At 41.6% G+C, this 15,466-nt stretch overlaps 1 protein-coding gene across 1 annotated transcript; it reads right to left on the bottom strand.

Moving 5' to 3' along the window:
- Positions 1-1,584: 1,584 nt before the first annotated feature.
- Positions 1,585-9,487, bottom strand: LOC111862752 (eukaryotic translation initiation factor 3 subunit K). The gene is made up of 4 exons (XM_023848411.1): positions 9,380-9,487; positions 8,981-9,200; positions 8,681-8,900; positions 1,585-3,180 (listed from the first exon to the last, which is right to left on the bottom strand). Exons 1-4 carry the CDS (start codon positions 9,430-9,432, stop codon positions 3,023-3,025), a joined length of 651 nt encoding a protein of 216 aa, XP_023704179.1. The 5' UTR covers positions 9,433-9,487; the 3' UTR covers positions 1,585-3,022.
- Between the last annotated feature and the right edge of the window lie 5,979 nt (positions 9,488-15,466).

The following is a 15,466-nucleotide window of genomic DNA, read 5'->3' as shown; positions in this document are numbered from 1 at the left end:
CCTAGAAGTGGATGTTGTTTCATTTTTTTTTTTTGAGGTCGTTATCGAGTAATGGGTATGCATGCTACAGTACCTCTCCTTATCCTAAAATTTACTGTATGCTGTTATACCCCTCATCCTTAAACCTATGCAGGTGCTACAATGCATAATTAAATCTAAGGCACTGCTATACAGTGATGTTACACTGGTGTTCCCAATCATCGTTTTAATTTCTGACGTTTTTTCGTGTTTATTTTATGATGGTGTAGATCTCAGATTATGAAGCATCAAATGGTAGGACGAGTACTTAACAAAAGATTGGAGGAAGGAGTTGTGATTCAATTGAGATACTATTCTGGAATTTGTCTGGAAGGACTGAGGAAAGCCACGGAAAGCCTGAGTTAAGATAACTGGCGCCCTGACAGAGATTCAAACTGAGAACCTCTCAAATACAACCTGTTCAGTTTTGATGCTCTCAAAGAAACCCTGTTGTCCATACGCAGCATAAGAGCACATCACTGTTATAGTATTATGGCATGTACACACGTTGCTAGGCAATGGCCGTGAAATAGGTAACTATACAACATCCACTGCTGGGCAATGGCTCCACAAACAAGCATGTTTCCAAGGCAACAAGAGAATACAGCAATAATGGTCAAGAAGTTTTCTATGCGGTCCATGCCGATGTTATAAATACAGAATCTAAGCCGAGCTTCTTCTATTGCACCACAGTAGGTCAGAAACATCATCCAGTGTCATATCAGGCTGCAGCCATGTGAAAGGAGAAATGCACAGGAGAAGGGCAAAATGAGCTCCCAAGGGATCCTCTGGGAGGACGTTCTGACACAGCCTTCACTTTACTAGCTGAACTTCCATTTCTCTTGACAGCCGTGCAAGGGATTACCATTCCACATTCAATGACACTGCTTTGACCATCTCCCAAAACGTATGAGTTCAAAATAACAGATTCACTCAACAGAATTTAGGTACCGATTTTATGCAAGCTATGCAGCAAACAAATATCTGTAATCAAGAAATGAACTTAGTACCATCTCAAAGCTTGTGCTTTCAGTCTGTTCTGCATTTTTCATGAAAACACAATGTGATCTGCCTTCAGAATCAATGTGGCTGGCCTATGTCAATCTTGGGGAGGGGGAGGGGATTTGTCCCATGGAAAGTTAGAGGGTTATCAGCAGGAACTTGTCAACATGTTCATATTAAGATCACATCTAGGTGTAAACAAATCTTGAGAGAGAAGTCTCACAGCTCTACCCTGGGTTTGGTTCAGTGCTGCAATCAAAGTGAATCTGAAATTACCCCTTCCATTCAGACAGAAGACAGTATTTATGGGTGCTGACTAGTGTCTGCTAACCATTTTTTTTTTAATTTGCTTAGTAGGTGGGGTCCAACTGGGTCCACTCGGCACCGAGACCACTGATTGGCCTATTGTACCTGCCCCAGGTGATTATGATGATGGAGAATTTGGTGGAATGAAGATTGGCAGGGTAAACCAGCCCCAGCGCCACTTTATCCAGCACAAATCCCACTTGACCCGGGCCACCGCAGTGGGTACTAACCAGTTACTATTCAATAGCAAAACTCATAATTTACACAGGAAAGAGATATATTAAAACTAAAACTGCTAACACAGGGAATAGTAAAGTCACAGAGTCTTCTCAGGCAATCAGCCACGTCTAAATGAAGATAGTATTTGACATTATGGATATGGTCTCCATGTTCACTGTCAGGGAGCTGATGTGGATGGTGCAGCTGTTCTCTGTTTATACAACATCCTCTAAGCATGTGAACAGCAGAATGTGAGATGTGTATATAATCGATGGGCAGACATCACTGGCTACATCAATTCCTCGCCGCGGTCTCCAAAATGCTGGATAGTTACTGCACAGCTGACTGCTCTACACATTATGTCCCCATGAAAGCTTAAAACATTATCATGTAATGTGTGACTACAGACAGGGTTTGAATTGCTGAATGGACTTACTGACCACTTATACACACGACTCAGAACTACAGGCAATTACAGTGCTATCGCTGATCTACATACTTTATAAAACACTATAGCACATGCCAAGCCGTAGTCTTTTGTAGTCCTCCCTAGTTGTTGCTTGGTAACAGCTCTCAACAATGGAGATTCTTCAGCTAATACTACTCACAACTGAACTCTTTGCTCCAACTGTCCTGGTTATAACATTTTGGCATGAATCACATAGAAAACAACCCGTTTCCAACGGTAACTCTCTTGTTGCATGCATATTCGTTCTGCAAGAATGTGTTTACCAAGCCACTGCCCTGAAACAGTTGCAGTTACAAAGTCACCACTTAGCAATGAGTCTCTATGCCACAAAATTGTAGCATGTACACCAGTTGCTAGGCAATGATAATAATAGGCTAAATAAGCAGCTATACAATAGCTGTTCCTAAGTAATTGCTCTGCAGACAATGGCCGCTGCTAGGTAATGGCACAAAGTACTAGAAGAGCTGTTGGAAGCGGTGTTCTCTATGAGGTCCATGCTACAGCTATGAGACGGCAGTTAGAAGATTAAGAGACAAGCGTTGAGATGGCCGCCAGCCTGGGAATCAGTCAGTCAGTGGAGTGGAGTGTGTTAGTCAGTCAGGGAACTGCTGTGAGCCATTGCTGTAAGAAGCTGGTAGCTGAGCCCAGGGTTAGTTTGGAAACCCAAATGAAGCAGAACGTCCGCCGTAAAAGCCACTACCACGCAACGGCTAGTGAAGACACAGCAGGCTGAGAAGGCTTAAGTGTGTGAATTAGAGATAGCGCTGTAGTTGCTTGTAGTCATGAATCTGTAAGAGCCCAGTAACTCCAATTACCAATCCAAATCCTGTCTACAGTCACTCATGCACGTGAAAGTATAATATAAAGAAAAAAGCACTTTGCACCTGTCTATTAGCTGTTGTATTCTGTCACATTACAGACATAAGTTTTGCAATATATAACAAAACATTTGTTGCCTGTTATGTGTAAAAACAAATTTTCTAAGATGAAGTGACAAACAGACACAATTTAACGTGATGCTGCCATTATTGCAGCAGCATTTTCAAAATCAATTTTTTCAGTGATATTCTTTGTTTTTATATTTTCATCTTGATTTGCAATGAAAATCATACCACTGTCCTCTTCCTTCCAACCATACTTCTTCACCCAGTGTTTTAGTGTCTGATCTGTAAACACACAGAGAAATGATTTTCAACATTCCAATCTTTAATCCCTGCTGTCTAACATGACATGGGTTGACATGATGGTCCATAATGGACTGTACCAATGAATAACAAAGTTAATCTTTATCAGCTGGAAACAGATGATTTTAAATCTTCAGCACTACTGTTTTGGAGCATAGATTATAATAGGAGCATAATTCAGGGTAATTCACAAGTCCCTCCAGAAATTCCGAACTTGGCAGTGCAACAATAAAGAGACACACAGCAGAAAGGAGCATATCAATAGGTAGAGAATCTCTCCAAGCTTGTTTGGCTAACAGGCGCCATGGCATACGTGCAGGTTTCACCACAAGGGGGCAGATATGATGAAACACGGCAAGGACAGGTTTTCAGTGACGAGGCAATGTTTCACGTGTGTCGCAAGTGAACTGTCACAATGCATGCATTTGGGGCATGGAAAATCCTCATGCAATGGTGGAACACGTCTGTGATTCACGTAAAGTGGATGTCTTTTCTGCAGTTTCCTCTTGCAAAGTCTACAGGCCATTTCCCTTTGGGTAATCAACTGTTACCCGTATCAACTACCTGGGCACGCTGCAACTGTGCCTATTGCCACAATTACAGGAAGATAGCAAGTATTTCCTTTTCCAACAAGATGGGGCCCCACCACACTTCCATTCTGACATTCATGCTACTGTACCGCAGAGTTCGGAAATCCTTGAGGGACTTAGGAATTACCCTGTCCACAAATATGGAATTTCAAGTATTCTAGTACTGTAGAGCTGGTTACCAAAAATTACCTTGGGGGGTGAGGGATGGTATTAGCACAGGCATCTCCAAAATTAAACGGCATTAATGTTCCCAAAATTGGTAATGGAATTCAACTCTTTGTTACTCCTCTTGTTTCACAGCCAACGCTGTCAGTATCCTGATTATGTAGTGCTAATGATATGATGATTAATGCATACAGAGCAATTAGTGGAATGACAGCTGGCAGGGGAAATCACAATGTTTTGAGCAAACCTACCCTTGTGCCAGTCTGTCCACCAAAAATCTCACATGATCTGACCTGGGACTGAACCCAGGCTACTGCAGTGGGAAGCCATACACTAAATGCTCGAGCCATATCTGCCTTTGTCAACTGAAGATAAGTAATTCAATTAATACTATAATATTATTCATTTTAGCCAATTATAAATGCTACTTCTTGTTTTTGTTTTACAGAACTTATAACAGAGAACATTTACACGAAATCACATCAGTGTGAAATTCATGTACAAGTCAAGATAACTGGGGGTTCCCTCTGTTGAGGACATTCAATGCTTGGCCAGCTGGACTGTGCTCATGTGGTGTCAGTGCAGAGTCAGTAAACGTTAATGTCAAGCACTGACCGATTTCACATGTGTCTTCTCAAAGTGCTTAAGTTCATTTACAGAGTCATAATTTTAACTAGTTTATTTCATGCACTCAAGTTATATAAACTGTAGAGCACATTCAAGTATCAAATGTGGGGATCACAGTATTTCTGACCAGAAAGCCACTGTCTACTGACCTAAAATAATAATCTGAAGGCCAGACACACACTAAAATGGCATATCCTTCAGAGTGTGGAGCTACAAAGTGCTGACATTTCGAGGCTCCCTGACGTGTGGAATTGAACAAACACACCCATCACACTCTACTGTTCTAGTTCAGTACTCACTGCAGATGTTCAAGTGAAAGATTAAGCTGGCAAGCAGACATGACACAAGTCAGGCTTCATGACGTGCATTCAAAGTTGCTTATTGATCTGTGCTGTGTTCTTCTGGGTTACGATATATGTCATCTGACAGGCGGATACAAACATTCTAACAAATACACTCTCATTTTACAGTGAAGAAATGAGCAACGTTGGGAAAGGAGAGGTAAAGAGAAATACTCTCACTTCTACCCTGAAGATGGAGACAGTATGTTCTTCTGAAACACTGGTAACCACACATCCTACCACTTGGTGTCACAACTTAAGGACCACAATATTAATCATTATCACAGTGAAACTTTCATACATCAGAATAATGATGACAGTGGTTATGGTAACGTTACTTGGCTGATGTTTCCCTATGAGCTATGGATATAACAACCGATAAAAGTAAGGCACACAAAAATTAAAATGTAAATGAAAGGAAACCCTAAAAATTACAAACAATACATGAGAAAAACTGTTGAGTTTTTGGACATTATCCATCCACCTGTTCTTTTATTAAAAATACAATATTTCTGACATTGGATTCCGTCTGCAGTCCCTATCTCCGGACACCAACACAAGCTATCAGTGGGAGTTTAGATGAACATTAAAAAACTCCACACACACATGCATCTATGGCCATGCGTAACTTAATGGCCAGAATGTGCGGATTTTTTTATGTTCCTCTTAACTCCCACTGACAGCGTGTGTCATGACTGGTTTAGACATCCTCTTTTGTGCCTGCAGACATGGACTAGCTCTATTGTTTGGGCCGAACTCAGTAGGCTTCTACTTGATGGAGACAGAATCCTGTCCCAGAAATGTATTTTAAAAAAAAACAGGGTGGCCAATATTCAAAAACTCAATAACTGTTGTATTAATACACCAACGTCAAAAAGTTTTATATGTTAGAATATGAGAAGAATGCTGCATTTCTGTCATTGTACGTACCTGTTGGAATCAAGGTTCTAGTACACTTGCATAAGAGCACAATAATTCTGTTTCACATGTGGCATATGGACATAACACAGAATATTCTTCCAACTTGTAGGATCTGAGGTTCTCACAGCGGTGGTCATGAAGAGTTCTGTCTTCTGGGATATAGCGCTGTGTAGGATCTGAGGTTCTCACAGCGGTGGTTATGAAGAGTTCTATCTTTTTCAATATTATGCCTGTAGTCTGCTGGAAGTCTGAGCCGTCTTGCCAAGCAGAGCTGAACCTATTATCCCCTAACTGTTGTGGGTATACATACTTCTTGAAAGTGGACTGGAAATCAAGATCACTAGCAGCGTCTAATAAAACAAATACCAATCACAACAGCTGAAGAAGAAAAAGGGAACTGGGAACCGAAAGGTTCAGGATGCACAGAAGTGAAGAAGATGGACACTTTCTGATGAAGTGTAGCAAACTTTACTGAAGAGAATTTCTGAGATAGTGTACAGATAAAGAAAACAACATGTGCAAAAAATGGCTGACACAGAAGTACGAACACTAGTTTAAATTTGAGAAAGAGAGATCGCAATACCATGAACCGTTACACAGACTAACGTGCATAAGCAGCAGGGTAACACAGAATTACTTCTGGGTTGCATAAGCAAACCAATGCACAAAATGGCAAGCAACAGGCTCATCAAATCAGTTACAAAAGAAAACAAGCCCACATAAACTACTGTGCCTACACAACAGGGAGCAGCACAGCTGACTAGGGCACAAAAATATAAATCACAGACTTGAAGCTCTCAACTGGTCACAAAAACAAAAAGTAAAGTACTGTATGCAATGAAAACTTGCCTCATATAACTTGTGTGTGCTAGTACTCACCGTACTAAACACAGGCTAGGGCCCCTTCCTAGACCCTGGTCACATCTCAGCCAAATGACGAATTTCAAACAACCAAGGCATAGGCAGAATTAAACCAATGGTGAGAGGGACATGCGGTAGCGTACTTGGTTAAGGCACTATGCTACAAGCCAGAAGGTCATGGCTTCAATTCGTGATGAGGTCATTGGATATTTTCAATTGACCTAATCCTTCCAGCCACATTATGGCCCTGCGGTCAACGCAGCCTCTAACAGAAATGAGTACCAGGAATCTTCCTGAGGGTAAAGGGCAGCTCGCACACAAGGACGAAAACCTCACCGCACCATCTGCGACCCTATTGCCTAGAAATGTGGGAGCCTCATTTCACAAGCCTATGGACCTCTATGGCCTGTTACAGGGATAGCTTTACCTTTTCTCTTTTATCAGTCTGACATTTAGAAGATGAATGAAAGGTTCACAGGCAAGGCAGTGACTGACCAGGAGGGTAACAATGACAGTAAAAAAGGAAGGGAAAAGGATGCATCACTGATTCAAAGAGATGATGTGATGCATGACATACTGGAGGTGGTGGACAGGCCAGGTAATGTCCTGCTACAGAATAAGGAATGGCCAGTGGCTAAAGGCATCATAGAGACAGCTGAACCAAGACTGGCTCAAATCAACCACTGTTGCCAAGAAAACATGCTGTCTCCATTTTCAGGTTTGAAGAATAAGTAAAATGTAAAGTTGTCCCTGTGCTTAACTAATTAAGCACTATGCCATGAAGACATATAGTGGAGTGGATGTATAGATCCACACTTTTTTGACCTCGGCACTAGCTGGAGCCCCCCATTCCCAACGGATAGGAGGTTGGGTGGACCCCAGAGCAGTTTGGACGACTTGGAGAAGAGAAAATTCTCGACCCTACCGGGACTTGAACTCCTATCCCTCGGCTGTCCAGCCCATAGCCAGTAGCTATATCAACTTCACCATCCTGAATTTGAATAATAAGTAAGTCAATCAAAAAAACAGCATGAAGCTGGCAGCAAACGCTTAGTTCCTGAAAACTAATATCCAGACATCAAAAATATTCCAGGTATAGTAGTCACGAGGAACCTGAAAATCAGCAAGGAACAAAATTCAATGAAGTCTCTGTGGGCAATCAACCTACGAATGTGGAGCTGGTGTCCGATGTTTCAGACACTGTCCCTGTCTATGTCATCATGATTTGATACGATGAAGAGCCACCTAACTCTGTCCACTCTTCCTTCTTGCAACACGTTTCACACTGGTTTCATGCATAACATGTTCCTCAAAATGTGAGTTGACTTTCAACAGACTAGACATTGTTGTATCCCAGAAAGACAGAACTTCTGTTATAACACATCAACAGATACTCAAGAATTCTTTATCAGCAACAACCATTACAATACTGCCATATCATAGAACAAAATATCAAATCTGGTATTATCGTAGTTTCAAATGAGAACCCAATGAGGTGGGTCATTAAAATACAGTTTGTAGCAAGCAAGGAGAGAAGGCTTTCCTTCAGTCTGCTGCTGAAAGCTCACCAAAGGCAAGCCACTTCCCATATACTGTGTGTATTACATGTGGTGTCTCATCCCTTTGACAATATGCCCAATCAAAGTTTCAATACAGACTCAACCTAGGTTTTTGTGAATGAAAGTCTACCCTGGTTATATGTATTAATGATAGACCCACGCTAGTGCATGCAGGGCTGATGCGCACATCACCCGAAGGAAATTTGTTCAAGAACCACCACCCCAAAATGTCTGGCTTTTTCAAGTAATGGTGTTGCATCTCACATAAGTGTAACCAACCCTCATACTCACTTTTATGAGAACCTCATATCTAACAGACCACTAAGTGATTTCCATAACTAACAAAAAAAGAGAACACAATATTTTGACATTCTTTAACAAATTATAAAAATAGTAAAAAATATTGTCTTTCCCTTACCATCCACACCTCCAAGAAGACTGGCCAGTACAACCCTGTCAACTGTTTGGAATGTAATACCAACAACATGGCACACAAATTTTCTAATGGAATCATGAAAACCAGTTATCTGAGAACACAGCTCAGGCATTGAATGAACACGGCCCCAGAACTGCTGGAAATCACAACTCTCTAGAATGTCTGCCAAATACATTATATGACCTATCTGTGGATCTGCAAGCTGAGAAAATCACAGAATTACATATCAGTAATTAAGCTTCCCATGTTAAAACCAAGATTGTGCACAAATATATAACTTACATGTTTTGCACTCAAAAGGCATTTACACAGCACAAAGTCTGTGTGAGGGAAATTCGTGAGCGCTTTTAGTAAAATCTGACATGTGACACTGCTATTGTACCGCGGTGGATTAAATTGATATAACTTCAAAACAGCAAGGTTAGCTTCAAGATCATAAGTATTTTCCCTAGACTGATACTCAACATAACTCTCCAGGGTCTGTAGATTATCTGGGTTATATCTGAAAGGAAATTAATTTATTACGATAAGTAAATTTAACAAAACAAGTCCTCGTGGCTGCATAAAACGACAGGAAAGAATGCTTATAATAACACTGCACAAACATTAACTAAAAAAAAAAATCATATGCTATAGCAATAATCATTACTTCAGTAATATGCTTTTAACCTTATAATTCACCTTTCTATTCCTGTCAGCATTTTAGCCACAGTCTGCCTCATTGCTTCCGCCATCTTTTACAACCAAGAGGACAGCCCTGCGAAACTCCCATGTTATTGGTGGACAACATGGCCGCCATGACACCACGGTGCAATGCCGCTGCCATCTCTACGCCATCAAAGTGGCCAATAGGGCCGAGAGCACAATCGGTAAGAAGGTATGCTAACATAGCAACTATTTTGAGTGCTCCCCTCACAATGCTTTGTTCGCTAGAAAAGCAATAAATACTTCTACAACCTGATCTCTTCTACTGCAGAGGTTTCCCCCCCCCCAGCCTATTTCTATTTTTGAACTGTGTTCAATATCACTAGTCAAAGAGGATGAGGTTGGCTGGGCATGTAGCACGAATGAGGGCGGCAAGGAATGCGTATAGGATATTGGTGGGAAAGCCAGAAGGAAAGAGACTACTGGGAAGACCAAGGTGTAGGTGGGTGGATAATATTAAAATGTATCCCAGAGAGATAGGATGGTATGGATTGGATTTATCTGGTTCAGGATAGGGACCAGTGGAGGGCTCTTGTGAACATGGTAATGAACCTTCAGGCTCCATAAAATGCTGGAAAATTCTTGAGTAGCTGCAGAATTGGTGGCTCCTCCAGAAGGGCTCAGCTCCATGAGTAAGTAAGTAAGTAAATTCAACTGCCTCACAATTATAGATTTTATGAGGGACCACTGATCGATTACACGAGTTTCTTCAGTTTCTGTGCGTGTCACGAGTTCCTTGTTCAGTCTGTCCTGTATTTCTTTCCATTCAGGTGTCTTCCTTAGAAGCACCCACTTGAAATTCTCAGTGTTTTCTAAACTGCACTTCCACTTGTTGAGATATTCTAAGCTGGTTTCATAGAAATTCTCGACTACCTCAAAAGAAACTTAGCCTGATTCATTTCTCATGAATCTACTAATATTTTCAGTTGTTTTCGACATCAGGAATTACAAACACTTCATTTTTCTGGAATGTAAATTGTTTACAAGATTTTCAATGTTCTTGTCTACTTCTGCTGATGACCTGCTATCTTTTTCAAGTAAGCTAATGTATGTCTGGAACGTAGACACTTGATATCGTGCAGATGACAACCACAATTTCAAACAAGGATCTTCAAACAATTTTCGCGACACAGAAGGGAATTTTTCTTGAGAAAGAAAATGGGAGCTAAGGCCATCGAGCTTTCTTAAAATTCTGTCAGTTGGTGGATCAAGGAACAAACATCTTATACTTCTATGCTCTAACAATTTAGCGTAATTATTTCTTGCGAAGTCTCAGAAGTTTCTCAGTTCTGCAACTCTGAGTGTGTAATATTGAAGTATTGTATATTTTTACTGCAAAACATTCAATATCAATTGATAAACAGTCGACAGCACACTGGAGACAATATATATATATATATATATGTGCCCCACAACTAATACCGATAATCTGCCTTATCAGTTAGGTTTCTAGTTTTCGCCACATACTATTTTTGCCAAGACTTTTGCAACCACCAAATTGGTGTTCGTGTTATCTGCACACGAAGCAACAATTTTCTTTTGCAAGGCAAATTTGACACGTACTTCCTTCAACATAAATTAATAACCTTCCCAAATAAAAATATTATTTACCAAAATCACATAGATCTAGTTTTTTTTAAATCTGGTGTGCTCAACACACAATATAATTGAAGTGCATTATCTGTTGAGATGTGACACGAGTAGGCCGTCAGAAGTTCGCAGACTTTTCAGAGATCGTGTTGATACATCATCAGGGTAGAACATATGCTAAGCAAGCTTTTTGTCAGAGAAAAACTTATTTATTTAATTATTCTGTTTTATTTACCGATTATTTCAACAGCTAACATTATACTGGCTAAAGACATGGTCTTTCATGGGATTTCTGTGAGAAGCGTAGAGTTATTTCCAGGATTGAATTTATTTGCTAGTATACATGGAATGTAATACGATGTGACACATTTCACGCTGCATACCCCTGACATCTAGTGGCGGAAATATGAATTTTAACATTCTGTTACTGTCGTTGCGTCTGGTGGCAATTTTACGCAAGCGCGGAATTGCGTCATAATTTCAGGTATAGACTACCGTTTACCTTTCCAGTTCCTGCATTACAGAGAACACACTACGTCCCTATTACCACGGGTTAATATTGCTCCTATAACAACGTTTTTAGAGATGATGTGTGTGAAATAAGCCGTTTTCACTAAAACTAATAGGCTAATAATGATAGATGATGATGATGATGATTGTGGAGCAGTTGGTGGAATGAAGATTGGGAGGGGAAACCGAAGTGCTCCAAGCAAAACTGCCCCAGCGTCACTTTGTCCGCCACGAAACCCATATGATCAGACCCGGACTCGAACTCAGGCCGCCGCTGCAGGATGCCAGCAACTAACAACCTGTGCTATGACGTGGCCAAGCTCACCACTTACCTCCACCTAGTGCCGAGATCAAGAATACTGGAGCTATATCCCCACTGTCCCCGTGCTTAATTAATTAAGCCCAGGGATAACTTTACTTGGAAGAATACCTTTACAATTCAGGACAGAAGAACATAGCGGTGAGCTTACGGAACTGTGGGTTACTCTACAAACGAATTGTCGAGCAGTGACGCGACGCATCGGCATGAGAGATGAAGTAGGTCACGGAAGAGCGAATGCCTTATCGTTCCTATTATCCGAGCAGCCGATCAGAGTAACCGCGCGGTCTGAGGCATTAACTGTCTTCGCTCGCTCGAACGCTGGGATCGAATCCTACTCAAGACATGAATGTCTGTGCAGGTAGCGGTGTTGCTTCGGGCTGATCCCCCGTGAACATGTGCAGATTAAGGAACAGATAAAAGCGGCCAAGGCCCAACAGAGGGCTACAGAAGCGTAACGCTGTCTTGTCTTTCTCAATTTGTTTCTTACTGTAAAGTTCCTTATAATATTTATATCACAGTTTTCTGAGCAAGTGTTCCAATTCAGTGATGCGTATTTTATCCTTCAGAAGGGGACATATCGCACCAAGATGACTTTCCCATTCCGGTTATATGGAGTCTGTTCTATGGTCAAAGCATCCGAACCCCTGGGAAATGTGCTCCAAATTTCAGCAATAAATATGTAACATGCAAGAAATGAAATCAAGCCACATCATCAATGGACGAATCCTTTAGCAATTAATTTATAATAGAAAGAAGTGCGACTTTTAGTGAATACTATTAAAACAGGGGTAAAAGGTAAAGCTATCCCTGTAACAAGCCGTGGAGGCCCATTGCGTTGTGAGACGTCGGGGCTCACACATTTTCTAAACAATCGCCTCACAGATGGCCGTTAAGTTGTCAGCGTTAAGCGCCGACCGCCCTTTACCCCCAGGAAGATTCCTGGTATTCATTTCTGTTAGAGGCTGAGTTAACCCCAGGGCCACAGTGGGGCTGGAAGGATTATGTCAATTAACAAATGTAATGACCTCAACGGGAATGGAAACCGCGACCTTCTGGCTCGTAGTGTAGTGTCTGGAGTTCTTTAGTTAGCTTATTAATCTATTTACATAGTTGAATCCTATTGTTATTATCCTTTGTTTGCAAGTGGTGCAGAGGAAAATCGTGTCTGTCTCTCAGCTAATCAATGGATACCGATTAAAACGTACAAGAATAATTTACAACACGAGCGTCCAGATAATATTAATTCTGGAGGCTTCGATATGACGAGGGAGAGTCGGTAAGTAGGTCACAAATGGAAGCAGAACAGCTGCAATGGATGTATCACTAGGTAGCAGCACAGTCCAGCTTCGTGACAGTCTAGGTAGCAGACGTGCATGCGCATGTTCAGAGGCTGGTTTTAGTAGTCAAAATGGCGACTGTTTTTCAGGATTATACTACTGAAGTGCAGCTTTCTGTTGTAGGTAAAATGACTCAACTGCAAAGGAAATTCATAAAAAATGTTTCCTGTTTACTGTGGTGTTTGTCACGTAAAGCGGTTCACATGTGGGTGGCAAAATTTCGCTCATGAAGAAGAAGTTGAAACGGAGGTGCGGAAGTGGCTGCGGGTTTCGGCGCACTGGTAAAGCGGTGGGACAAATGTACCAATGTTCGTGGAGGATATGTCAGAAACAAATGTTTTTCCCAGGTTCAAATTTCACATGTTTTACGTTTTACTGTACATCCATTTGTGACCTGTGTCCTGACTCTCATTCATGTAAATATTGAGTTCACAGGAAAGAAACCAGGATCTGTGGCTTTCACGTTGGTGCTTATGAGATTTTAATCATGTGGAATGTGACGCCATGTAGTCTGATAGAAGTTTACATACTTTTGGAGAAATGTACTGTTTACATCTTCAGGAAGAATCAATTAACCAAGCAAGTATCAGGCAGCGAGGATCTCTCTTTGACGTTTGTTTCATTTTCCTCTGCAAACGACGGCAAATTCCAACCAGATTACACGGCGTAACAAGATGAGGAAATACACGTATATTTCTGAGTGCATTATCATTAGATTTCCAGCGGTAGATTTGTACGTGAGATGAGCGAATGTAATGTGAGCTGAAACACAGCGTAGCCTAGCGGAAGTTACCGAAGTTTCCGAGGAACATCATACCGCCATGTCTAGAGGGTCAGGTTCCACTACGGTATGACCCAGAAAGTAGTATTTCAGGTTCTGTATAAGCATTAAATGAACGCAAATCCCATCGAAATATACGAACAGCCCAAACAAGTTAGGAATTAGTTCTGAGTGAGCAGCTGTGTGAACGTGAGGCCCTCTCCGTCACACTCACCATGGGCTGGTGTGAACCTCTGATGATGGAGCCCGGACAAAGTCTTCGAAACGTCCGATAGTAACTCCGTATTCACACGGCTGACCGCCCGTCAAGACTTACTTGTTTCCTGTCGCAGTGAACGCTTCAACTCACATAAAGCACACGCGGAAATTATGTGAACTCCATACGAAGTCATAGTCACGTGGTTGAGTGATTATAGGCGGGGTTTGGATTGGTAATTGGATTTATTGAAAACTTAGAGAACCTAACTACAAATAATTATAGCGCTATCGGTAATTCACACGCTCTACAGTTCACTACAGCATTTACTAAGTCTTCTGTCTACTGTGTCTTCACAGGCTGTTGCTTGGTAACGGTTCCCAAAACCATACATTTATCATATTCCGTGTTCCATAGTTCCAGTCCTCACTGGCTGACGATTATTTCGCAAATCGTGTTTGCTACGCAACGGTTAAAAACATTGGGGGCTGCCCCGCCTCCAACGTCTCCGACTGGGGCGACTGGCAACCTACAACTACAGACACATTGCCCTCTATTTCTCTGCCTCGGGACGGACCCAAAAGAAACACCTCTTCCCACAGTTCCTCTATTGTTGTATGACGCCACTATCGACGCGGACCTATAGAGAACACTGTTCCCTGTGGTACTTCCATTGGTTACGTTCCGTGGCGTGACGTATTCCATTTTTGCGTCACTGTTTCATCTGCCATTACCTAGCAAAGAACGTCGATTCCGATCATGTTATTCCGGCATGCCCCAATATTTATCCTGTTATTGTGAGAGTTCCTTCAGTTATGTGGAGAGCAGTCGAGAAAATGTACTTCTTTTTATCATGTAGGATATTACGACGTCGTCAGTAGCGTCGAATGAGGGGATGATATATGCCATAAATCTGAAATGATCTGGTAGGAATCTACCATGGCCCAATTTGATATTCTCTCCTGGAACTTGACTGAAGGGACAGACAAAAAGCACGAACCACTTTAGCGGAATAGCCGGTGCACGAGCCCAGATTCAAACCGAGCAGTTCTCGAATAAAAGCCTAAAGCGTTACCGCTGTGACAACCTGCTCGAACTGCGTATGTCTTTTTCCTTCCAGTCTCAGTACAGAACTCAAAATGTTACATTCCCCGTTCAAATTAGGGGTTTACGTTTTAAACTGATGTCACTGCAGAAACTGAGGCGAGGCCCCCTGCATGTACAGGCAGTGGTAATAATCAGACATAAAGCAGTCATCTGGAAACTCAATTGATTTTCCCACACTTCACTTGCAACTCAACTCTGTACGTTAAATGAGCGCTTAACT

Source organism: Cryptotermes secundus, unplaced genomic scaffold (assembly GCF_002891405.2).
Source record: "Cryptotermes secundus unplaced genomic scaffold, Csec_1.0 scaffold5, whole genome shotgun sequence".
NCBI classification, from domain to species: Eukaryota; Metazoa; Arthropoda; class Insecta; order Blattodea; family Kalotermitidae; genus Cryptotermes; species Cryptotermes secundus.
This window is presented reverse-complemented; position numbering and strand designations above follow the sequence as displayed.